The following is a 25568-nucleotide window of genomic DNA, read 5'->3' as shown; positions in this document are numbered from 1 at the left end:
CCCTGGCTAGTGATATGCAGTCCCCCACCCTCTTGCCATGCTGGGCAGTGGCAGTGAGTCACAGCTCCCAGTCGGCCACGTAGTCACAAGGGAGACAACCCACACTACCTACACAACAGTGTGCAGGGTTGCTAAGCTGCAATGTTGGGTAGGCTAGGTGTAGTCAATGCATTTTCTGTTTAGGATATCTTCAACTTAAAATGGGTTTATCAGACCAAGCATGGTAGCACATGCCTGTAATCTGAGCTTCTCAGAAAGAGGAAGTAGGAAGATCGTGAGTTCAAAGCCAGCCTGCGTAACATTAGTGAGACCCTATTTCAAAAGCCAAAATACAAATGAAAGACCTGGGGGGCAGGGCTCAGTCACTATAGCACTTGCCTAGCAAGCTGGAAGCCCTGAGTTCAATATCCAGTACTGTGTAGGGGAGGGAGGGAGATGGAAGAGAGAGTTATCAGGATGTAACCCCATTTTAAGTAGAGGAACCTCTGTATGTGATCACATATTTTATATGGCTAATGGTCAGAGCCTATATTTGGGGCTGAATAATAAATCCCGCAACATCGGGAGAAGTGGGTAAAGACTGGAAGAGAAAGGAGAGCAGGTTTTTGGGAGAAGATGGGGTGAAGGACAGTTGGGGGATGACTGGGAAACAAGATTTCTTGACCCCCTGCTAGGTGACTGACACCTTGACTTGACACACTAATGTCCTCTTACTACCCCTGTTAAGCTGTCGTTCTCCTGCTTTCACAAACAAGGACACTGAGGCTGAGTGGGGTAGGGGCAGTGCCATACTACCCTGCCGGCAACATCAAGCTTCGTTCTCATCCCATGTGGTGCTCGCTTTGCCACACCAAGTGCAGTGCAGGTTGGGAAAAAAATGACTCTCTGATAGATGATTTGGGTGGAATGCACACCTGCCCAAGAGGCCTGACTGCTCTTCTCCTTGGCCCCACCCCTGCCCTGCCTCTTAGCACACCCTCTGCAGAACCCTGCTGTTCTTGTTCAGAGGGCAGCAGAGCACCCCAAGGAGTCAGAGGGCTGAGAACTCATCACAGAGTGGTCCCCAGTTTATCAGATGCCTGGGGGCTGTCTTTTCTCTGGAGCTTCATGTGCCTGCCAGCTTTAAAGGGCTAAAGGTTCCTGAGCTACTGTTGTCAGGAGTCACCGAACTGTGCCCAATCTTGCTGTCTTCTCCTGGGCTTCTCTGTCTCATCCCACTGAATTTTATTGCCTATCTGAAGAATCCCAGTGGGGCTAGCTACTTTTCCAGCCAGGCTCCAACACATCAGGACCTGTGGGATTCTCCCCCAACCCTTCTTCATCCATCCAGTGCCAGTGCTTGCCCCACCATGCCGAGGGCATGGCTGGGACTCCAGAAGCACTCACTGTGTACCCTCTCCCACCTCCTGATTAAAGGGCCTTTTGGGTCAGGCACTCGGACTTTTATCCAAGTGGGAGTTTGCTTTTGGTATTGTCTTTTAGGAAGATGTACTGAATACTCTCAGTTTTACGTATAGATCAAAATAGGCTACCCATCGAAGACCAAATAATTAGGCTGCCAGACTAAATGGAAATGTGGTTTGAACTTCACCATCAATTTGGGATTCTAAGCCCCTGAGGGTAGGAGCTGAATATGATCCATCTTCTCTGCCTGCTGGCCTTGTCTGCATAGTGCCTGGCACTTAAGACAGTGGAAGGGAGAGTGTGACCTTTCCTCACCCTTCACTGTGTGTGGGAGAAGGCTGCCTCACCCATTCCACCCTTGGAGCTGTGTGGATGAGTAAATACAGGAGGAGAAACCTGGGCAGGTCTCATCCAGTTCCCAGCATGTTTTTTCATCATCTCATGGGGTTCTCACGCTGTTGTACCCATTTCACAGATGAAAATGGAACACAAAAAGGTTAGGTGATCTCTAGGTCACAGGGAAGGCTGATCTGACCTTGAATCCAGATCTTGTGGAAGTACCCTGTAGTACCAGTGCCACTGTGGATGGGGGCTGGCTGGTGGTGAGGGGCAGCAAGGGCCACTCACAGCAGTAAATTATGCAAGTCTCCGTGGACGCCCTGGCAGGGAGGGGAGGAAGGCCACTCCATGGTGTGGTTTGCACAGCTGGGCCGTTTCTGAAGCCTCTTTGTAAGGAAAGGTCCTCCCAGAGGCCCCTCCCCACCACAGCCCTGGCTCCCTGGAAAGTGTTCTCATCACAGTGGACAGAAAGATCAGCACTGGCTACACCTTCCCAGAGCTCCGTGCTCCATCATGCCAGGCCCTCAGGTTCCTTTCCTTTTTGTTAAAGAAAAAAAAAAGTAGGTTTTCCTCCTCAAATCCCCAGGCACATGTGCCTGGATGTGCCCAAGGGACTGTGCCTGCTGCCTCCTGCTTAGTCTGTCCCAAGAGACAAGCTGGTCTCATGGGAGGAGGGGTGGATGGAGATCAGAAAGTGGGAATTCTGGTCCCAACTGTATTGCATGCCTCTGTGTGAGTGGGCAAGTCATGTCATCTCTGTCCAACACAGGAGGTGAATGGACACTCTTCAATGCCACCACTCTTCAATTATCCCAACTATCTTCTGGTCTGGAGGGTCATGAGGGTGCAGGGAAGAGTTTTAGGGGCTCTGTTGAAGACACCTCCAAATTGAATAGTCCATCAGCCACTATGGAAACCTGTAGCATGAGGACCCTGCACTGGTAGAAAACCAGCCCTTCCCTAGCCAGCCACAGCATGCAAGGCGAGTTCCTCACCTCTCTGCCTCCCGTCCTCCTTGGAACTCTGGGGATTTTAATATTTTATAGGGTTGTTGTAAGGACTTACACGAGATAAGCCATGTAAATATTTTAGCACATTAGCTGGAACATAATAAGGTTTGATAAATGTTACTCCTGTCATTGCTTTGGGAACAAATGCCTACAGGTCTCTTTCCATTGGAATACAGACTGCTGGCTCCCAGAAGGTAACTGTCCTGCCACACATATTCCCTCCCCCTGGCCTGCATTTTCAGTGACAAGGCAGAATAAGACCTTCTGTATCAGTGACACCATTCTGGACCCCTTCCTCCCACCACAGCCCCTAAGCAGCAAATAGAGGAGGAGAAGGGAGAATTCCTAACACATGGTCCCCTTTTTCCATTTTGTTCTGGCCTGGAGTCTCACTTGCTGGTGGGTAGTTCTAAGCTTTTTTTTTTTTTTTTTTTTGGTGGAGTTGGGGTTTGAACTCAAGGCTTCACACTTCCAAAGCAGGAGCTCTACTACTTGAGCCACACCTGTAGTCCGTTTGCTCTGGTTATTTTGGAGATGGGGAGGGGTCTCTTGAAATATTTGCCAGCGCTGGTCTTGAACTATGATCCTCCTGATCTCAGTCTCCCAAGCAGCTAGGATTATAGGTATGAGTCACCAGCGCCCAACTCAAAACCTGTTCTTGTGATACATCACCTTAGTGTGACCACAAGGCTCTGAGAATTTCAAAGGGTTTTGCTAGATCTGTCTCGATGTCACATCCCGAGGAGTTGCTGGTGCCTGGGCACTTTACACACTACCTCATTAATGCTTGCACAGCCCTGCCAGCTGCCTCCTGCTACGATTCTAGCTTCTCGGAGGTGGAAACTGACTCCAGACATCTGGCTACATGGAGAGGTCCAGGAAGTGGGATCAGAAACCCGAGCCTAGTGGTCTCTTACCCCAGTTCTTGGTCACTGTGCACATGGATTGGCAGGAAGGATCGGGGACTCTCTTACTCCACCTAACATCTCCAAAGGAGCCTCATATGCTGCTTTAAAAGGACCTCTGGGAGATGGCAAGAGCTTCGGAATATTCCTTTTAATTTAGATGAAATAATGGAAGCCAACAGGCAGAGGACTTTTCTCCAGCACATGTCACCCTGAGTCCTGCTTTTGCCCAAGGATCTGTTGAGGTAGCTCTGCAGACCCTCAGGGGCTTCCTCCTCTCTCCCCTTCCAGGCCTTTTAAACCTAGAGAAGCTGCTGCGGCAATTCCTTATCTCCAAGGACACACTCTCAGTCCGGATGTTGGATGACACCCGGGACCCCACCCCACTCCTCAAGGAGATCCGGGACGACAAGACAGCCACCATCATCATCCATGCCAACGCCTCCATGTCCCACACCATCCTCCTAAAGGTGGGAGCTGGGCCAGGGTGGGTGCTGGGGGGTGTGGAGCATCGGTCCCTTCCCCTCCCTCCCTGTCTTGAGCATTCTCAAACTATGGTTGTCCTTTAGCCTGGACTGGATCTGGATGGTCCCTGGAAGCTGAAAGGCTGCTGACGCATCTGGCACGGCAAGGCAGGCATCAGTCAGACCTAGACCCTTCCAGGGCCTGATGAAAGGTCCAGATTTCCTAGGACATATGGGGTAGGGGGTGAAGTGGGGCACTTGGGGGCTCCAGCAGGGGCTGATTGCCAGGTGGCATAGACGTAGCTCCATATTTTCACACCTGTGTGTGTACCTGAGTATCAGTCCAGACTTTAGCTCCAACACTGTGTTCCACAGTTTACAAAACACTCACTTCCCTGTGATTTCCCAATATGGTCCTCTCAATGGTGACATGGGCTACATATGGTGACTTCACCCTACAGATGAGGAAGCCAAGGATCCTCAGACAAAACTGCTAATAGCAGTGCTGTGGGTAGCAGAGCAGAGCCTGTGGGGTTCTCTACTAGTCACAGCCAGGCACTTTCTCCTACGCTCCCGAAGATAGAGGGACTGGGGCCAGCTGAGTAAGAATCACATGTGGAAATTGAACATTGAGCAGCCCTGGTGTCACCTGGCGTGGGCTCCTGAGCTGGTGGCTGGGCTGGGCATGCCAACCTCAGAGAAGAGGCCCTGCTTCTAGGCTCTTCCCTGGCTCTTCAGCTTCTCCCCCAACCTCTCAGGCACAGTAGCCATTTTAATTGCACATTTAAACACACCCTGCCATCTTCCATGGGGGATCGAGGCTCCTCGTTAACCTCTGCCAGACTGTGAGGAGCCTGGTAGACACTCAGATGATTGTCTCTTCCTCTCCCTCCCTGCCAGCCTCTTTCCTTCCTTCCTCCTCTCCCAGGCCTGGTTTTTGCCTGAGAGTTAATAAGAGATTTGAATGAGTTCTCTCAGTACTGAGAGGGCTGTCCCTTTAGTCCGTTGCTATAGTAATTTCACACAGCACCAAAGCTGTGTATGTGTGTGTATACCCAACTCTCTCTCTCTCTCCCTCTCTCTCTCTCTCTCTCTCTCTCTCTCTCTCTCTCTCTCGCTCTCTTTCTGTCTCACTCTTGCTCGCTTGCTCGCTTGCTCATGCACATATACACTCAAACCTGCCCCCTTTTTTTCTCTTTTCTTCCTTTTTTTCTTCTTTTATGTCTGGAGCTATCTCAGTAAAGTCATTAAGGACAGAAGGCCCCCACTGGGTTTTGGAGCATGTGAGAGACAAGTTGAGGGGTCATCCTTGGGGAGCAGGGGTTGAGAGCTTCAGCTTAGTAGGTAAATGTCCCTCTAGCCCCTATGGGGAGGGTGGTCATTGGAGCTAGCCTAAACAGCCTCCAGCTGGGCACCTTTGGGGTGCCCGAGAATACTGCATGGCTCCTAGCATATGAAATTGGTACCCCCTGCCACCACACTGCAATAATGTGAGTAATTCGTTGTTGAAATGGAAAAGCACATAGAAGAAAATTTTTTAAAAAGTTATTCGTGATCCCATCACTCAGCTAACCACTCGTAAATTTTGATGTCTATCCTTTCTGCTTCAAATGCATTCCCCCCACTCAATTATTATGATACCGCACAAACTTTTCCGCAAGCTCCTCTTCAAGCTTAATTTTGTGCCATGCATTTCCCCCATGTCGTTAATTTTTTTTCTACATATATTTTAATGGCCACATCATTTCTTATCATAGAAATGTGTCCTATAATTTATTTAACAATTCCTTTAATGTTGGAGAAAACGTGTTGTTTCTAATCTTTTGCTGTAGTAAATAAAGCTGGGACACACATCTTTGTACATAAATTTCCTTAACATAAATTTCTTGAAGTGGAAGCCTGAGTTAAAGGTATGAATTTTAAGGATTTGGGGATGATTCTCGTCATATTGCCTTTTAGAACTCTGTAACAGTTTACACCCTCAGTAGCAGCATACAGAAATCTTACTGCACCCTTACCAGAACCCAGGAATTTCCATTAAAAATGCTTTGTAGGGTTTTTTTGTTTGTTTGTTTCTTTGGGGGTTTTTTGGGTGTGGAGTGGTGGTGATGTTTTCAGAAGGCAACTCTGTCCCTAATGATCTTCATTAGCAAACAGTTCTGCTGGTACCCTGTGACCATCTTTCCTGAGTCCCCTGCAGACCCCAACTCCTGTGTCTTTGCAACCAAACTGATCAATAAACAGAGAGGTATCAGGAAAGCCTGTTCCCACTTGATGTCCTGGTAGCCTCTGCCCTGGGGCTTCCTGGGGCGCCATGTTTCTTCCTCTAGGGAGTCCACGGGGCTTTCCCAGGGCTTGGTGAGGATGGATGCAGCGTGGGAAACTGCATGGGCAAAACCTTTGGGAGCTCTGGTGTGCGCATGGGAGCCCAGCCCCTGGAGCTTGCCAGCCTTCAGCAGGTCTCTTGATTCCAGGAGGATTTGCACAGTAATCCCCTATTTTATTGAGTGGCTGTTCTGGCAATGGACTCCATGTTTACCCAGAATTTAGGTCTTAAAAACCAAAGATCTCTTGTTTTTTATCTTTAGAAAAGCAGATTTCACAAAATAGATTTTAACTGTGCCCCCCAGCCCCAGCCAGCAGCTCACGTGGGTCTAGGAAGTGTGAGAGTCAGTGACCCTCCCAGGGAAGACGTGAGCGTGTATGGTGGAGTGTGGATGGGGGACAGCTTACTGCTAGTTCCTCCTCTTGGAACTGGGAGAGGCAGCCTAGTTGTCTTAGAGAGAGAAGGAGCCTCACCACAGAGCCTTGACCTCTACTGTGCCCTCCCTCAAGTGGCCGTGCCCTTGTCACTAAGCCCTTTGGCATTCCAGCTTTTCACTGGGACCATGGTAATGCAATCCTGGGCCTGTCCAAGCAGCCTGCGAGGGCTCCTATTTGAGTGCTCACAGAGCTATTTGAGTTTCTTGGGAGATAAACACTGCATAAAAAGGACAATGCAGTCATCCCTGGTCTTGTTTCTCCCGCATCTCCATCTGCCACAATAGTCATGACAAGAACCAGCTCCCGGTGGCCCAGGGCTGCAGGGTACGTTATGAGAATCTAACCAACTGTCAGGAGGAATAAGGACCCTGGAGAGAACCTGGCTCATTAGTTACCTGATCTACTTGTCACTTCCTATAGCTCCTGTCACACTCAAAGCTGGGCACACTGACAGGGAAGGTTGGTTAGGGGTATTTATGATGGGTACAGAGATCAGACCAAAGGGAGGCTGTTCTGAAGCCATCGTTCTCAGCTGTGGAGTGATGCTGTACCACTGTGCTGTGATCAAGAGCAAGCATGTCATGGGCAACTTGCTCCTTCCACAATAAAAGAGCAAAATTTGCGACAATTCACTTGTTTCCTAGATGACTTCAGGTGCAGAATATCCTCACGGGTCTCACTAGCACTCTGACCTGACCAGGGCAGAATTCATTTGGGTATTGCCTACAACCCTCCGACTCACTCATCCATCTATACCCAGGCCCCTGAGAGGATTGGGTATGCAGTTCCATTGATATCATGGTTGTCCAAGGGGAGTATGGTTTGATTAAAAGCCCTGAAATTAGGCTGCCTGGCTTTAATGCCATCTTTTCAGTGCATGAGACAAGTGATACTTAAAGGTGACAGTCTGTTGTTCTGTCATTTCCTCTGTTGTAAAATGGGGGTGGGAGAAGAGTAACTGTGCTTATCTCGTGTGGTTAACCCAAACAGAATGCCTTATGGTGTTGGTGCAGCCTGAACAGTGGATAAACGTTAGCTGTTGTTATCGTTAATAGTTGTGGAGGTAATTATTCTAGTCTGCTTTATTATTTGCTTCATTTCCCTTAAAGTCATTCTGGTTCCCATAATATCTAGTTTTATTCCATGGGAGTGTGTTAAGCATGAGAACATCAGCTACTGTGTGTGTCACCAGTGGTGGGGAGGGGAGGGGTAGGAGAGGAGAAACGCTGCTCGAGAGGCTAATTGTTGCTGTGTCCAAGATCAAGGACAACTGAAGAACTAGTCAAGATGTTCTGCCCTGCCTGATCCTGAATGGTGATAGGTCAGACAAATGGCAGATTCTTGGAGCCCTCACTTTTTTTTTTTCTTCTAACCTCCTTCTCTTTACTTTGCAGGCAGCTGAACTAGGGATGGTGTCAGCGTATTACACATACATCTTCACTAATCTGGTAAGCCATTTTCACAGTTCCCCTGCTTGGCGTAGTGTTGTCAGTGGTCCAAGTTCATAGGTTGTGATGAAAGGAAGCCCAGAAGATGGGGTGTGGGGAAATAGAGGCAGAGGAGCAGAAGGCAACTAGACAATCTGGGCATTTTGGACACATGGCAGTGGGTCTCAGAGCCCACTGGCATTCTCACCCCAACAATTCTTAGCCTTGGAAGAATGGGAACTTGTGGCCTGTAATGCCACCATTCAAATGCCACTAGCTATGCAGCACTGGTTCCCCTGGGCAGCTGTGTGATGGATGAGCCTCCTGGGAAGCACCAGGTACTGTCTGCAGTCAGATCTCCGCCTTGCCAACCCCCATGATAACTCAGAAGGAAAACCAGGGCACTAAATGTCTGCCTGTCTTATGGTTTTATTACTGTACAAAACCTCTAGAAGTCATCTTAGCCAAATCTCTTATTTTACGCATGAGAAGGCCGAGATCTGTAGAAATTTTATTAAATCAGGTTCAAGCATCAGCTTTGCCAATACCAACAATGTGTACTGAGTTTTGGTGCCCTGATCTCTAAAATGGGGATATGAACAGCTACACCATTAAGCTGTTGTAATTTTGAAATGAAGTGATTTAATCTATATGGAAGAATTTTGAAATTGTAAAGCATTAAGAAATGAGAAAGTAGCCAGGTGCAGTGGCTCATGCCGTCATCCCAGCTACTTAGGAGACAGAGATTGGAGATCACAGTTCGAGGCCAGCCTGAGCAGAAAGTTAACAACACTCCATCTTAACTAATCCATAAACCAGGTGTGGTGGTGTGTGTCCCCAGCCATGTGGGAGGTGATAGATAGAAGGATCACAGTCTGAGACTAGCCCTGGGCAGAAACACAAGACCCTACTATCTGAAAAAATGACTAAAGCAAAAAAATATCTGGGAAGGTGTGACTCAAGTAGTAGCAAGTGCAAGGCTCTGAGTTCAAACTTCAGTACCATCAAAAGAAAAACCCAAAAGAAATGTGAATTTTTGTAATATCAAAAATTGATATTCTGTAATATCAACAGTCAATTCCAGAGTATGCAGAACCTCAGAAAACAAGGTTTTTTTTTTTAATATGTAACTTTTTATTTGGGAATAATTATAAGATTCCTAGATTACTAGATGTGTTTGCAGAATGTTCCAGACCCTCAAACAGGGGCCTCTTGCTCAACCTGGCAGTCAGGCAAAGCTTCCTTGGAGAATGGACCTTTAGGCTGTGCCCTGAAAGAAGAGTAGGAACTTTCTAGACAAACAAGGAAAGGAAGAGCATGCAGTGCTCCTAGTGTACCCAGGAAATAACGAGCTCCTTTCTGCAATTCACCGTTCCAAAGATATGCATGTCGTTTATGTTTTACTCCTCTGTTGGCATCCATCTTTGAGGATAATCTTTCTGGAGGATTTACAGCAGATATCAGTTAGTTGAAGGAGCCTTGCTAAATTAGGAAGCAGAATACAACCTCACAGCTTGGACTCTTCAGCCTTAAAAAGAGAAAAGCTACCCAGAAATGAAGACTTTCCTGTTGAAGGTGTGTCATAGGATAATGTAGGAGGTCTCCCAACCTGGACCTAGGGGCCAGATCTCCTAAAATGTCCTGCAGCATGTAGGAGGTACCTGTTCACAGAAAATGACATGGGCTTTGAGACCCTCGCTCTTTTCTACCTGCAGGTGTCATAAACAGCCCTTTCTTGGGGCTGCTGTGGAATTCCTAAGAGACCTCAGAGGAATGGTGCATGGCCTTCCCTCTGGTGTAGGTACTTCCTCCACTGGGACTTGCCAGAGTCATTCCCCTTTGCTTGAACTTGAGTTATAAATGGCTGACTCACCCCTCCCCACCCCTACCCCGGTCCAATTGCCTGCCCTAAGGCTGAAATTGCTTATTGAAGTCTAGATGCACGTGGAGAGACTATGTGTATTATATGTGCACAGTGCAAAGAACTTTCTCCAAAAGAGCACACCTGTGTAAGCAGTACCCACATCCAGAAATAGAACCTCACCAACACCCCGCGCTCCCTTCCCTCAAAATGTAAAACAGAACAAACTTCTTTGTTTGCCATTTTTGGGTTGTTTTTTTCTTTTTTTTTCTATCCAATTCTGCTGCTGCAAATCAGAGCATTAACCTGTAAAAGGGAAGAAAAGGATTAGCTATTCCCAGAGCAAAACAAGAATCTTTGCTTAAGGTAAGGAGGCACCTAGGGCAGGCTGAGCGAGTTGGCAGGAGAGGAAAGAGAGATTAAAGTACATTTGTGCTCCATTCTGGGAGCCTGGGAAACAGAGGGAGGAGGGACAAAAGGTGTGTGTGGGTGGAGGAGTATTGCATGTGTCAGGGAGCCCCTTCCCCTACTCTGCTCTAGGCAGCAGCATCAGGGCAAGGCTGGGCAGCCCTGAGTCATTGGGCCACTGGACAGGTAGAAGGAAGGAGGACAGTCCTTTGAAATAGGAGTTCCCAGACCATACAGAGCTTCTTTGTGGCTTGGAGATTTTTAGGAAGACAGCAAGCATCATCCACACCACACTGTTAGCAGCCTTCCCCCTTCTTGGATGAGAATGACGTGGTCACATTATCTATTAGCAAAAGTTCTGGTCTGTGAAATCAGGACACCCAGGGCCAAGTCCACACTCTGTTGTTTCCTTACTTTGGGACTTGGGCTGAGCCCTAGTTTTCTCCTGTTAAGAATGAGGCTGACAAAACTTTACAAGGTTATTATGAGGATTAACCAACATTCTCTAAGTAAAAATGTGTCGTAAACCGCAATGCCGTCTACGTCCCTAGGTAGTGTGTTATTTTATGTAACATTAGGATGCTTTTGGCTTGCGAAGGGCTTCCTCCTTTTTGGGAGGCAGCTTCCAGGAGTGAACCTCTGTCGGGTTCTTTGAACCTGGAATTAACGGGACTCACATAGAAGCCAGAGAACCCATGGTGTGAGTGATGCTGTGTGAATAATAGTCAAGAAATTGAAGCAGAACCATGGCCAAAATCAGTCAGTGAGAGAATATTTAGAAACTTTTCATTAGGGCCCTGGGTTTCCAAAGGGGTGGAGCTCCAACTGGAGTCAAACATGTTTTTTAGGGCCAGTCTTCCTGCCACCATGCAGCTGGGGTTTCTAGCTAAATAAGAAGGGACTTCACAGAGGGAAACAGTTATCTTTGGCATCTCCTTCCCCTATATGGATGCACCTGGGCTTTCATTCTTATTTATTCTCATTCTAAATTCCTTAGGATTCTCATCATGTCCCATCTCTCTGAGTTTTGCTGAATTCCAATTCTGGTATGGGATACTGGGAAAGGCACAGGTATTAGGTAGACAGGACTTAAAATTCTAATTTGACTAGCTCCCAGCTGTATGATCCTGTGCAAGTTCCTTAACGTTTGTGAGCTCAGTGACTTCTTCTGTAAGTAGATACTAATGGTACCTGCCTTAGGAAAGCAATCGGCTCACTATATGAGTTTAATAAGGAGGAGTTATTGGGTTTTTTTTTGTTGTTTATTTATTCACATGTGCATACATTGTTTGGGTCATTTCTCCATTGAGTTATTGTTTTTTAAAGTCCTGTTTTCGATTTCATGGGTTAAAAGGAATGAGAGACACATATTTTGTTCCTCTGCATGTAATGGCCTGTAAAAATGACTCCTAAAATGCCATTTTATTTATTTCCAGAGACTAAATAGAGCTAGGTGGTTTGGTTATTGTGTGTAACTGAAGCTACCATTACAGGATTTATTTGTGTTGGTAATTACTGAGTATTTGGCCAGGTCCCCATGCCTCAGTCACATCCAGGCATTCAGAAGACTGATTCAGGGCATCTCTAATAAATGGTTTAGGTTGACTGCTCCAGATTCGATCAGTTGGTTACCCATCACAAGAGATGGAACAAAATGATCCATCATGAATGAAAGTTCAAACCATCAATTCATTTGAAACCCGTGCACAGGGACAGACCCTGCCCAGACCAGAAGGAGAGGTCAGGGACCAGAAGTATATAAAACACCCACATCACAGAAAACAGCAATAGATGTCCAGGTTTCTCATTTATATTATATTTCTTCCAAGATGGGTTTAAGGGTAGTTTGTACTGGTGAGAGGTTTGATCAATGAAATGTTTTTTGCCCCTGTTTTTGGTTCTAATGGGTCAGGAGCCATTCTCAACAGAGGAAACTAGATCAGATCATGGCTAAGGTGGAAGCCCAGGCACAGAAGGCCAGCTTGTGAGATCCAAATCATGAGAACTTGAGGGATAAATTGAAAGCCAGATTTGCACTTAGCCAGAGCTCAGGTACATGAAGAGAAACCAGGCAGAAGCAAGGTCTGGCTGGCAGACCAAAGTCAGATGTTAAGAGTACAGGCTGAAGTGAGAGAGGGACCGAATAAGGGACAAAGAAAGGCAAACAAAATTCTGTGCAAGGTCACAAAAGACAGGTGTGTACGTACCTCTGAGAGCTCCTTGCTGTCTTTGATAGGAAATAACTGGGTTCTTCCTTCCTGCCTCCTTTCCTTCCTGCCTCCCTTCCTCCCTCCCTCCTTTCCTTCCTTCTCTTTTTTGGAATTGTTTATTGTGCAATGTATAAATGGCATCAAATTTGCCACTTTAGCCATTTGTAAGTTTACAATTGAGTAGCATTGCTACATTCACATTGGGTACAACTGCCACCACTGTCTATTTCTAAGACTTTTTCCCAACACTAATGAACTTTGTGCCCACTAAGTATTGGCTCCCCAGACCCTCTCCCCCACCCCTGGCACCCTCTGGTCTTCCTTCTTCTCTTTGACTTTGCGTCTTCTAGTGTCTTGAATAAGCAAAGTCATACAATATGTTTCCTTGTGTCTGGTTTATTCCACTCAGCAAAATATTCTCTAGGTTTGCCATGTTGTAGCATTTATTGGAATCTATTTCTTATTTTATGAAAAGCTTTTTCTAATTGTGGTAAAATATACATAACAAAATTTCCATTTTAACCCTTTTAAATGTACCTTTTAGCATTAAGTTTCTGTCTAACCACCATCCCCATCCATCTCCGGTTGGATTTTTTTCATCTTTCTTTTTTTTAAATTTATTTTATTATTCATATGTGCATACAAGGCTTGGGTCATTTCTCCCCCCTGCCCCCACCCCCTCCCTTACCACCCACTCTGCCCCCTCCCTCTCCCCCCCACCCCCTCAATACCCAGCAGAAACTATTTTGCCCTTATTTCTAATTTTGTTGTAGAGAAAGTATAAGCCACAATAGGAAGGAACAAGGGTTTTTGCTGGTTGAGATAAGGATAGCTATACAGGGAGTTGACTCACATTAATTTCCTGTGCGTGTGTGTTACCTTCTAGGTTAATTCTTTTTGATCTCACCTTTTCTCTAGTTCCTGGTCCCCTTTTCCTATTGGCCTCAGTTGCTTTTAAGGTATCTGCTTTAGTTTCTCTGCATTAAGGGCAACAAATGCTAGCTAAATTTTTAGGTGTCTTACCTATCCTCACCCCTCCCTTGTGTGCTCTCGCTTTTATCATGTGCTCAAAGTCCAATCCCATTGTTGTGTATGCCCTTGATCACATATGAGGGAGAACATACGATTTTTGGTCTTTTGGGCCAGGCTAACCTCACTAAGAATGATGTTCTCCAATTCCATCCATTTATCAGCGAATGATAACATTTCGTTCTTCTTCATGGCTGCATAAAATTCCATTGTGTATAGATACCACATTTTCTTAATCCATTCGTCGGTGGTGGGGCATCTTGGCTGTTTCCATAACTTGGCTATTGTGAATAGTGCCGCAATAAACATGGGTGTGCAGGTGCCTCTGGAGTAACCTGTGTCACAGTCTTTTGGGTATATCCCCAAGAGTGGTATTGCTGGATCAAATGGTAGATCAATGTCTAGCTTTTTAAGTAGCCTCCAAATTTTTTTCCAGAGTGTTTGTACTAGTCTACATTCCCACCAACAGTGTAAGAGGGTTCCTTTTTCCCCCGCATCCTCACCAACACCTGTTGTTCCTGGTGTTGCTAATGATGGCTATTCTAACAGGGGTGAGGTGGAATCTTAGTGTGGTTTTAATTTGCATTTCCTTTATTGCTAGAGATGGTGAGCATTTTTTCATGTGTTTTTTGGCCATTTGAATTTCTTCCTTGAGAAAGTTCTGTTTAGTTCACTTGCCCATTTCTTTATTGGTTCATTAGTTTTGGGAGAATTTAGTTTTTTAAGTTCCCTGTATATTCTGGTTATCAGTCCTTTGTCTGATGTATAGTTGGCAAATATTTTCTCCCACTCTGTGGGTGTTCTCTTCAGTTTGGAGAGCACATTGTTTCCCTATGAGAATTGTATTAGTTTTTGAACGGAATATGCATTGCTGCACAGGTTTTTGAAATAGGCCTTTGATGAACAGAAGCTTTTTAGCTTTATGAGGTCCCATTTATCTATGCTATCTCTTAGTTGCTGTGCTGCTGGGGTTTCATTGAGAAAGTTCTTACCTATACCTACTAACTCCAGAGTATTTCCCACTCTTTCCTGTATCAACTTAAGAGTTTGGGGTCTGATGTTAAGATCCTTGATCCATTTTGAGTTAATGTTGGTATAGGGTGATATACATGGATCTAGTTTCAGTTTTTTGCAGACTGCTAACCAGTTTTCCCAGCAGTTTTTGTTGAAGAGGCTGCTATTTCTCCATCGTATATTTTTAGCTCCTTTGTCAAAGACAACTTGGTTATCGTTGTGTGGCTTCATATCTGGGTCCTCTATTCTGTTCCACTGGTCTTCATGTCTGCTTTTGTGCCAGTACCATGCTGTTTTTATTGTTACTGCTTTGTAATATAGTTTGAAGTCAGGTATTGTGATACCTCCTGCATTGTTCTTTTGACTGAGTATTCCTTGGCTATTCATGGCCGCTTGTGTTTCCATATAAATTTCACAGTAGATTTTTCAATCTCTTTAATGAATGTCATTGGAATTTTGATGGGAATTGCATTAAACATGTAGATTACTTTGGGGAGTATAGACATTTTTACTATGTTGATTCTACCAATCCATGAGCATGGGAGATCTCTCCACTTTCTATAGTCTTCCTCAATCTCTTTCTTCAGAAGTGTATAGTTTTCCTTGTAGAGGTCTTTCACATCTTTTTGTTAGGTTTCACCTAGGTATTTGATTTTTTTGAGGCTTTTGTAAATGGAATTGTTTTCATACATTCTTTTTCCGTTTGCTCATTGTTAGTGTATAGAAATGCTAATGATTTTTCTATGTTGATTTTATATCCTGCTACCTTGCTATAGCTATTGATGATGTCTAGAAGCTTCTGAGTAGAGTTTTTTGGGTCTTTAAGGTATAGGATCATGTCGTCTGCAAATAGGGATATTTTGACCATTTCTTTACCTATTTATATTCCTTTTATTCCTTCTTCTTGCCTAATTGCTCTGGCTAGGAATTCCAGTACTATGTTGAATAGGAGTGGAGATAGTGGGCATCCTTGTCTGGTTCCTGATTTTAGAGGGAATGGTTTCAGTTTTTCTCCGGTAAGTATAATGCTGGCTGTAGGTTTGTCATATATAGCTTTTATAATGTTGAGGTACTTTCCTTCTATTCCTAGTTTTCTTAGAACTTTTATTATGAAATGGTGTTGGATCTTATCAAAGGCTTTTTCTGCATCTATTGAGATGATCAAGTGGTTTTTGTCTTTGCTTCTGTTAATGTGGTTTATTACGTTTATTGATTTTCGTATGTTGAACCACCCCTGCATCCCTGGGATGAAGCCTACTTGGTCGTGGTGAATAATCTTTTTGATGTGTTGTTGAATTCGGTTTGCCATTATTTTGTTGAGGATTTTTGCATCAATGTTCATTAAGGAGATTGGCCTATAGTTCTCCTTTTTGGAGGTGTTTTGCCTGGTTTTGGGATAAGTGTAATACTGGCTTCATAAAATGTGTTTGGCAGTTTTCCTTCCTTTTCTATTTCGTGGAACAGTTTAAGGAGGGTTGGTATCAGTTCTTCTTTAAAGGTCTGATAGAAATCAGCAGAGAATCCATCAGGTCCTGGACTTTTCTTTTTGGGGAGACTCTTGATTGCTGCTTCAATTTCATTTTGTGTTATAGGTCTATTCAGGTGATTAATTTCCTCTTGGTTCAGTTTTGGATGATCATATGTATCTAGAAATCTGTCCATTTCTCTAGGATTTTCAAATTTATTTGAATATAGGTTCTCAAAGTGGTCTCTGATGATTTCCTGGACTTCCATGGTGTTTGTTGTTATCTCCCCTTTTGCATTCCTGATTCTACTAATTTGGGTTTTTTCTCTCCTCATTTTAGTCAGGTTTGCCAGGGGTCTGTCGATCTTGTTTATTTTTTCAAAGAACTAACTTTTTGTTTCATTAATTCTTTGTATGGTTTTTTTGGTTTCTATTTCGTTGATTTCAGCTCTTATTTTTATTATTTCTCTCCTTCTATTTGTTTTGGGATTTGTTTGTTCTTGTTTTTCTAGGAGTTTGAGATGTATCATTAGGTCATTGATTTGTGGTCTTTCAGTCTTTTTAATATATGCACTCATGGCTATCAACTTTCCTCTCAGGACTGCCTTAGCTGTGTCCCATAGGTTCCGGTAGGTTGTGTTTTCATTTTCATTGACTTCCAGGAACTTTTTAATTTCCTCTTTTATTTCATTGATGATCCATTGTTCATTAAGTAATGAGTTATTTAGTTTCCAGCTGTTTGCATGTTTTTTGTCTTTACTTTTGTTGTTGAGTTCTACTTTTACTGCATTGTGATCAGATAGTATGCACAGTATAATTTCTATTTTCTTATATTTGCTGAGACTTGCTTTGTGCCCTAGGATATGATCTATTTTGGAGAAGGTTCCATGGGCTGCTGAGAAGAATGTATATTGTGTAGATGTTGGATGAAATGTTCTGTAGACATCTACTAGGTCCATTTGATCTATTGCATATTTTAGATCTTGGATTTCTTTATTGATTTTTTGTTTGGATGACCTATCTATTGATGATAATGGGGTGTTAAAGTCTCCCACAACCACTGTGTTGGCGTTTGTATATGCTTTTAGGTCTTTCAGGGTATGTTTGATGAAATTGGGTGCGTTGACATTGGGTGCATACAGGTTGATAATTATTATTTCCTTTTGGTCTATTTCCCCTTTTATTAGTATGGAATGTCCTTCTTTATCTCATTTGATCAATGTAGGTTTGAAGTCTACTTTGTCAGAGATAAGTATTGCTACTCCTGCCTGTTTTCGGGGGCCATTGGCTTGGTAAATCTTCTTCCAGTCTTTCATCCTAAACTTATGCTTATTTCTGTCGGTGAGATGGGTCTCCTGTAAGCAACAAATTGTTGGATCTTCCTTTTTAATCCATTTCGTCAAGTGGTGCCTTTTGATGGGTGAATTAAGTCCGTTAACATTAAGCATTAGTACTGATAGGTATGTGGTGATTCCTGTCATTTAGTTGTCTTAGTTGTTTGAAGGTTTGATTGTGTGTACCTAAGTTGACGTTACTCTCTACTGTCTTGCTTTTTCTTTTCCTGTGGTTTGGTGCTGCCTGTCTTTTCATGATTAAGTTGAGTTTCACTTTGTGTGTGCAGAATCCCTTGCAGAATCTTTTGTAGTGGCAGCTTTGTGGTGACATATTGTTTTAGTTTCTGCTTATCATGGAAGACTTTTATTGCTCCATCTATTTTGAATGATAGTTTTGCTGGGTAGAGTATCCTGGGGTTGAAGTTATTTTCATTCAGTGCCCAGAACATCTCACCCCATGATCTTCTTGCTTTTAATGTTTCTGTTGAGAAGTCTGCTGTGATTTTGATGGGTTTATGTTTGTATGTTATTGTTTTTTCTCTCTTACAGCCTTCAATATTCTTTCCTTAGTTTCTGAACTTGTTTTAATGATGATATGTTGTGGGGTAGTTCTATTTTGATCTGGTCTGTGTGGTGTCCTAGAGGCCTATTGCATCTGTATGGGAATATCTTTCTCTAGATTTGGGAAATTTTCCGTTATTATTTTGTTGAATATATTACGCATTCCCTTCACTTGCACCTCTTCTCCTTCTTCGATGCCCATGATTCTCAAGTTTGGTCTTTTGATGGAGTCGGTGAGTTCTTGCATTTTCTTTTCACAGGTCTTGAGTTGTTTAATTAATAGTTTTTTGGTTTTTCCTTTAATTACCATTTCATCTTCAAGTTCTGGATTGGTCTTCCATTTTGTTTTGCAGTTCTGTTTCATTCTTTTTTCTGAGGTTTTCCATATCCTGGGTGGTTTCCTCTTTAATGTTGTCAATTTTTGTCCTGAGTTTATTTATCTGTTTATTCATCGTGTTCTCTGTTTCACTTTGGTGTTTATACAGTGCTTCTATGGTTTCCTTTATTTCTTCTTTTGCTTTTTCAAATTCTCCATTTTTGTTGTCTTGGAATTTCTTGAGTGTCTCCTGTACATTTTGGTTGAGCCTATCTAGTATCATCTCTATAAAATTCTCATTGAGTACCTGTAGTATGTCTTCTTTTAAATTATTCTTGTGGGCTTCATTGGGTCCTTTAGCATAGTTTATCTTCAGTTTGTTGGAGTCTGGATCTGAGTACCTGTTTTCTTCATTCCCCTCTGGTTCCTGTACTAATTTTTTGCTATGGGGAAACTGGTTTCCCTGTTTTTTCTGTCTTCCCGTCATTGTCTTTGGTGTTGTTACTATCTCTGTACTGTGTGCAATTAAGTATTTTCTAGCTTGTAATAATAACAATGGTAATATTTAGAATGGAAGGGTGAGCTGAGATGGAAAGCAAGAAGTTAAAGAAAGGGTGAAAACAAATACACAGACAAGAAGGAGAAAACAGAACAAGGTATCAGACAAGAAAGTTTCAAAGGTATAAACAGGGAGCATTAGTGTTCTAATTGACAGTAAGCTGAACAGACATTAGAGAGACAGAAAGAGGATTGAAAATAAAAAATAAAAATAATAAAGAGAAGAATAAAAATAAAAAATAAGTAAATGAAAGAAATATCTATATATAAAAATGAATTAAAATAAGATGAAAAATAGAAAATTAAAAAAAAAACCAAAAAACCAAAAACCTCCAAGTTCAAATCCAATGAAGTTTCAGTCTTAATAATTTGGGTGTCCGTCTCAGTTTCCAGTCCTGGAGATGGTGCCTCAGATGTTGTTCTGTAGTTGTCTCATCAAAGGGGACACATAAAGTAGAACAAAACTACACACACACAAAAAAAAAACACCACCAAGTGTCCCAAGTTCAGATGCAATAGTTTCAGTAAGTTTTTCAGGATTCAGGTGTAATTTGGTTGTTCTCTCATCAAGGGTAGGGAGAAAAAGAAAAAAAAGAATCTGGAGACAGTTCTGAGAATGGTATCTGCAGCTGTGGCTTGCCTGCCTGCTGCTGTCAGCCTGCTGTTGCTGGAGGCATTATTTATGCATATCTCTGGGGTGAGCTTAGATCTCTGGGGTGAGCTTAGATCTCTGGCCCTGCAGGCTTTGTTTGCTTAGAGTTCTCCTGTGCGGGAGACTCTGCTACAAGCTTTCCCCTTTCCAAGCACACTGGGAAAGGTGACACTGCACCCGCGTTCTCAGGCCTGCATGTTTATTTACAGTTCATGTGGGAGGTGGGTCTTCCCCCCTCTCCTGTGCAGTTTCTCTCCCACCACCACTTTTATAGGCTTTCCTGCTCCTGATTACTGGGTGGTGCTGCTGCTCCTGCCAGCCGCCATGTTTGTTTACAGCTCCCGTGGGAAGTGGGTCTTCCCTTCTCTCCTGTGGAGTTTTCCTCCCTCTGCCACTCTCACCAGCTTCCCCGCACCTGGTTGCTGGGTGCGCCCCCCCCCGCCACCAGAGCCTCTACGGCCTGCCCGGCTTGTTTATTTACAGTCCCGGGAAGGATTCCCTTCCCCCAATCTTTGGCGCTCAGTGCGCCCCACCCTCTTTCCCGCGTGTCTTTATTGTTCTTACTGCTTATTACTCAGTTTATCTTTTTTTCCCCGGGTGGGGGTTGGTCTGTCCAGGGGGCTATGCTGCTCTGGCCCAGGCTTGTCTGTGGGAGTACAGTGGTACTGCGAAGCTCACCTGGTCTGTGTCTTCCCAAGCCGTCTGGTCCCGGGCAACTAGCGGCCCGGGGGCCCTCCTGGTTTCTCTGTTTAATGTGAAGTGGAGATTCTCAGCGCCGGCTGGAGGTGTGGAGGGGGTCAAAGTTATGCCTCTTCTCAGTGATTATGCCAGCAAAGTGTGTCTCCAGTGTCTCTCCAAGATTTCACTATAGGAGGCTCGCTTTCTGCTTCCTCCCTCTAACGGCCATCTTGGCATCTCCTCATCTTTCCAAATGCCTATTTAGCAGGCATTCCCCACTCCCTATTTCCCCCTACTGCTAGCAACCATCATTCTATCTTTCTATGAACTTGGCTACACACTTCATATAAGTGGAATTCTATGCTGTTTATCCTTTGTGTTTGGCTTATTTTACTTAGATTAATGTCTTTAAGGCCCATCTGTGTGTCAGAATTTCCTGACTTCTTAAGGCTGAATAATATACTATTGTGTATATCTACCACATTTTGTTTACCTATTAATCCATGAGTGGACATTTGGTTGCTTTTGCCTTTTCGCTACTGTGCATTCTGCTGCTGTGAGCAAGCATGTGCAAATATCCGTCCAAGGTCCTACTTTCAAACCTTTGGGATGTATGTCTGGGAGGGGAATTCTGGATCATATAGCCATTGTATGTTTAGTTTATTGAGGAACCACTAAACTGTTTCTTAGAACAACTGCATCTTTTTTTATCCCTACCAGCAGTGCACAAGGGTTCTAGCTTTGCTCTAACCTTGCCAGTCTTGTTATTTTTCATTTTTTATAATAGCCATTCCCAATAGGTGTGGTCAGACATGTTTCTTATTTCTATTAAGAGTTTGCAAATTGGAAGAAGCAAGACCACAAGACTGCAGCCAACGGTCCTGCTGATTAAGAACCTTCTAATAAGAGAAAGTGCTGGCATATTAAAAAAAAAAAAAAAACACAACTCAGTCCTTACGGACATTCAGAACTAGTAAAAACCTGAATTTGGGAGCTTATGAGTTGTGTGACCATGTGGCTCTTAAGTTTCCTCATCAATAAGATGTGAAGAGTAATAGTAATCCCTCTTTTTAAAAATTCTTGATAATAATTGTGGTAGCTATTGATAATACTGTCTGATAGACAATGCTAGCTGCCATGACCGATCAACCCCCAAATCTCAGAGTTGCACACAGTGGAAGTACCATCTTCAGTAAGTACCTGAGGAGGATCAGTTCCAGGACTCTCTGCTCAAGGCCCTTATATAAAACAGAATAATATTTGCTCCCATATACTTTAAGTATTCTTTGCATTACTTATAGCACTTAACACAATGTAAACACTATGTAAATAGTTACTATACTATATTGTTTGGGGAGTAATGACAAGAAAAAAATCTTTATGTGTTTAGCTTAATTTTTTTCCTGAATATTTTCAACCTGCAGTTGGTTGAAATCATGGACGTAGAACCCACAGATATGGAGAGATAATTGTATATTCCTTAATTGAAATCCTACAAGGGTATTCCTGGCAGTGGATAGTCTCCAGTAAGGTCCTTGGGATTCAGGCTTCATCTAGCTTATAAATGTGTCATCTTAGAGGTCAGGGGTGGGAAAAAACATGGAGGATCACATATGGGAAAGTTGATGGACCAGATCTGGAAGTAGTGCATATTGTTTCTCACAATTCTATTGGCTAGATCTCATCACATGGCCACACCTACCTGCAAAGGCATCTGGGAAATGTAGTTTAGCTGTGTGCCCAGGGAGAAATGAAAATGGGTTTGTTGATCAGGAAACAGTCTCTGCTATGGTAATTTAATTAATCATCATCACACATCTATTTCTTGTATGCCAGAAAAGCAATTGGTATCCAAGACCCTGGCTTCTCAGTTTAAAGGATAACTGATCCTAAGAGTAGAGACTGGTACTTGGTTACAAAGTTGTCAGCTTCCTATAACCACAAAGTTCTAGGACTCCTAGTGCTTTTGTCTGAGTAGGGCATGCATAGGGCAATTATAAATGCACTGCATTTGTTCCATTCGAGAGTCTGTAAAGGGAGGCTCTGGCCTCAGGTTGGCTTCTGGGTTTGGCTGGAGGAATCTTTGTTCCACAAGACTGGTGGAAGTCTGTATGGAAGACATGAAGAATTAAGGGCCTTTGGACAAAGACCTGTTGTCTGCTGTTGAAGGAGAAAGCTTGATTTGAGCTAATAAATCTGGAGGGATTATCCAGCTACTAATGAACCCAGAGCAAGTTGCAATCACTGCCTAATAGAAAAGATAAAATCACCTAATCTATTGTCAGAGCCCAGATGGGCAGTGGGACATAGGAGGGAGCTGCCACCTTGGCAGGAGAAACATGGAGATTTAAGGGTAAAGGTCAAAAGTCATGGGATGTCAAAGGAAATTGGGAAATCATTGTGCACTGGAAGCAGGAGGTTGTATGGTCTGGGCTGCCTCTGCCTTTCAGGCAGTCTGGATAGAATGCCATTACCACCACCTCCCCTCAGCCCCCACCTCCTACCTCTCCTCCCCGCCATCCCCACTTTCTACCTCTCCCCCCGCCAGGCAGGGCCAGTTCTTCCATTTCTCCTCCCTGGAGCCTGAAAGGAAGGCTGTCACTGTGGGGTGCAGATAGCAGACAGAGCCGGTGCACCTCAGAGTTTTTCCCTTGGGGAATCTAGAGAGAAAAAGCAGAGTCCTGGGTGTCTGTGTTGGAAGGCCAGGGGAGGGTTACCCCAGCAGGAGGCCTCATCAAAGGGCACAAAGCCCTGGATTGGCCGTGAAGCCACTGTGCTTTCAGGCTCTAGCCCTGCTCCTAACTCTGGTGTCATAATAATAGCAATAGCTGATATTTACTGAATACCTTCTCTGTGCAAGGCTCCGTCATAAGCACATTACGCTGTCTCATTTAAGCCTCACAACAGCTGTAGCAAAAGGAGGCATTTTTATTCCCATTTTAGAAATGAACAAACTGAGGTTCATAAAGTCTTGATCTTTTGCTCAAGGTAGGGGCCAGATCATAAATCCAGTCAGTTCACTGTTAAATATGTCACTTTACTGTGCTTTTGTCTATATAAACCATTTCTCCTTAATGGGCTTCAGTTCTTCATTTTTTAACTTATGGGGTTACGTTAAGTGATGTCTGAAGGTTCTTCCAGCCTTGAACTTGTTTCTGTGTACATGTGGTTGGGGACATTCCAATTTACAATGTCTGCAGGTTGGTGACATGCCCTAGAGGGAGGGAAGAATGGCCCATGGGATGGAGGGTCCATGTGGTCTGCAGAAGTAGTTTCTGTTCACCAAATAACTCCTCAGATTCTATCCAAGTCCCAGTGAGCCCTGTAGCAATAACCTCTCTATGTCCGAATCTCTATCTTGTTTGGGCAGAATGGATATATGCAGCTAATCTTCCTTTTCTGGCTTCATTTTATTGCAAAGAAGACCTGAACCTATGTTTATTGTTTCCTAAGATCGATCAGAGAGATAAACCATAAGTAATTGAAATTGCTAAAAATTATTACAGAAAGGGGAGCCAGGACAGACAGAGAGAGAGAAAAAACAATCGTGTCCAGGAGAAAGTAAGGATGCTTCTGCCCCATGCTTTTGCTTCTTTCTTTTGCAAGCCAGCCCTACACATCTTTCAGTTGCTGTTTAAATGTCACTTCCCCAAAGGAAATCGTCTCTGAAACACCATGAGGTTCAGGCTGCTGTCACACATTTACACAGCACCCTGTGTTCTGTATTTTGTAGCATCCATCTCCAGTGAGAATTCTTTCTCCTGTATCTGCCCCTCCTCCAGACTGAAATTCATAAAAGCTGTCGTGTCCATCACTGTAATGCCAGTGGCTCACTGAAGCAAAATAGGTGCTCAATAAATACTCAGTGATAAGTATTTCATCACATGATAGAGTCCTGGGACTAGGAGGGCTGGCCAGGTGAGATAGCTCATCTCCTTGCACCCATTAGGAATTTAGCTCATCCAGACAAAGCCCTGCAAGACAAAGGAGCCCAGGGGGTGCCAACAGCCCAGGAGGGGAGCCCTCTACTCACCTGTCTGTTCCCAGGATGCCTCTACATTTTCATAGCTGCATAGTAACTGGTAACTACTTCCTTCCTGGTCTGGGTATATTTGGAATTAAAGGTGCTCAGAACCACATCCTTATTTAGGATGCCTAAGTAAGAGGAGAGTTTCAGGGCTCTGAGCAATGTGGGTCAAAATCTGAGACCAAGGGTTGGCACTGGGAATGACCATCGAAGTAGAAGGGAAGAACAAGTCAAGGACAGTCAAGGTAATTACCCCAGTCAGCCTTAGCCAAGTGGCTTCTTGAGGCCAGAACCTGGCAAATGCCTCATGGAGCCATAACTCAAGGGTCTCCAACATGAAACCTCTCCTTCAGGTTTTAAAGGTCATTCCGAAAGTAATCTTGCCTCCTGTGCCCATGCTGGGCACTGTGTTTTGTGGACACTGAGGATGGAAACATGGTTCAATGGAGGTGACCAGGGCCTCAGATCAGAAGGGACTTGAGTTTTAATCTGGATCCTGCCATATACCAGATGTACCTGTGACAAGTTATTTAACCTATTGGACTCTTACTTTCCCTTCTGCAAAATGAGGTTAGCGATGTTTATCTTATAACCACTTTAGGAAGAACAATGAAGGTTTCTAATTCTCAGATGATTACTAGTAAATATTTCCCTCCTTTTCCTTTTTTTTTTTCCACTTCCCTATTGAGTATTTCCATCCTGAGACCTCAGTTTCCTGATATACGGCCGCTAACACTCCAAAGCTCTCATCAGAAAAATTTCAAAATTATCCTCTCACCTGTTTTGAACTGGAGTCCCTGGGGTAGTTGAGCCTTTTCTGTATTGTCCGTTCTTTCACTGACAGTATAATGCACCTCCCCCCCCCCACAAATCCAGCCAGAAGCTACGATCCATCAGTCAGACAACTTCCCAGTGCCCGAGCAATTGATTCTAAAGTGTAGTTTATTGTAAAATTATTAAGAGTACCCACATATTTCAGCTTTATTGAGCCTTTTAAGAGAGTCACTTTACATACTACAGTACACTTTGGTGAATATATATGTTTTTAGTGCAACAAGGAATAGAGTAATGAAGGGAAAGCTCCCTGTGTGTCTGAACTGCAAGGGTACCACCCTCACCCAATATGGCTCCTGAGAAGTGGCA

General features: G+C 43.9%; 1 protein-coding gene across 7 annotated transcripts in view; it reads left to right on the top strand.

Annotated features, from left to right (window-relative positions):
* Nucleotides 1–25568, top strand: part of Grik4 (glutamate ionotropic receptor kainate type subunit 4) — a 422725-nt gene that overhangs the window by 273921 nt on the left and 123236 nt on the right. For all 7 annotated transcript variants that reach the window (XM_074066528.1, XM_074066527.1, XM_074066526.1 and 4 more), the window contains 2 exons: nt 3950–4128; nt 8280–8333. In XM_074066528.1, the coding sequence (XP_073922629.1) occupies nt 3950–4128; nt 8280–8333 (233 nt within the window). The remainder of the gene's footprint in view (nt 1–3949; nt 4129–8279; nt 8334–25568) is intronic.

Source organism: Castor canadensis, chromosome 2 (assembly GCF_047511655.1).
Source record: "Castor canadensis chromosome 2, mCasCan1.hap1v2, whole genome shotgun sequence".
In the NCBI taxonomy this organism is placed as follows: domain Eukaryota; kingdom Metazoa; phylum Chordata; class Mammalia; order Rodentia; family Castoridae; genus Castor; species Castor canadensis.
Note: the sequence above shows the minus strand (reverse complement) of the source record. Positions and strands in the feature narration are given on the sequence as shown.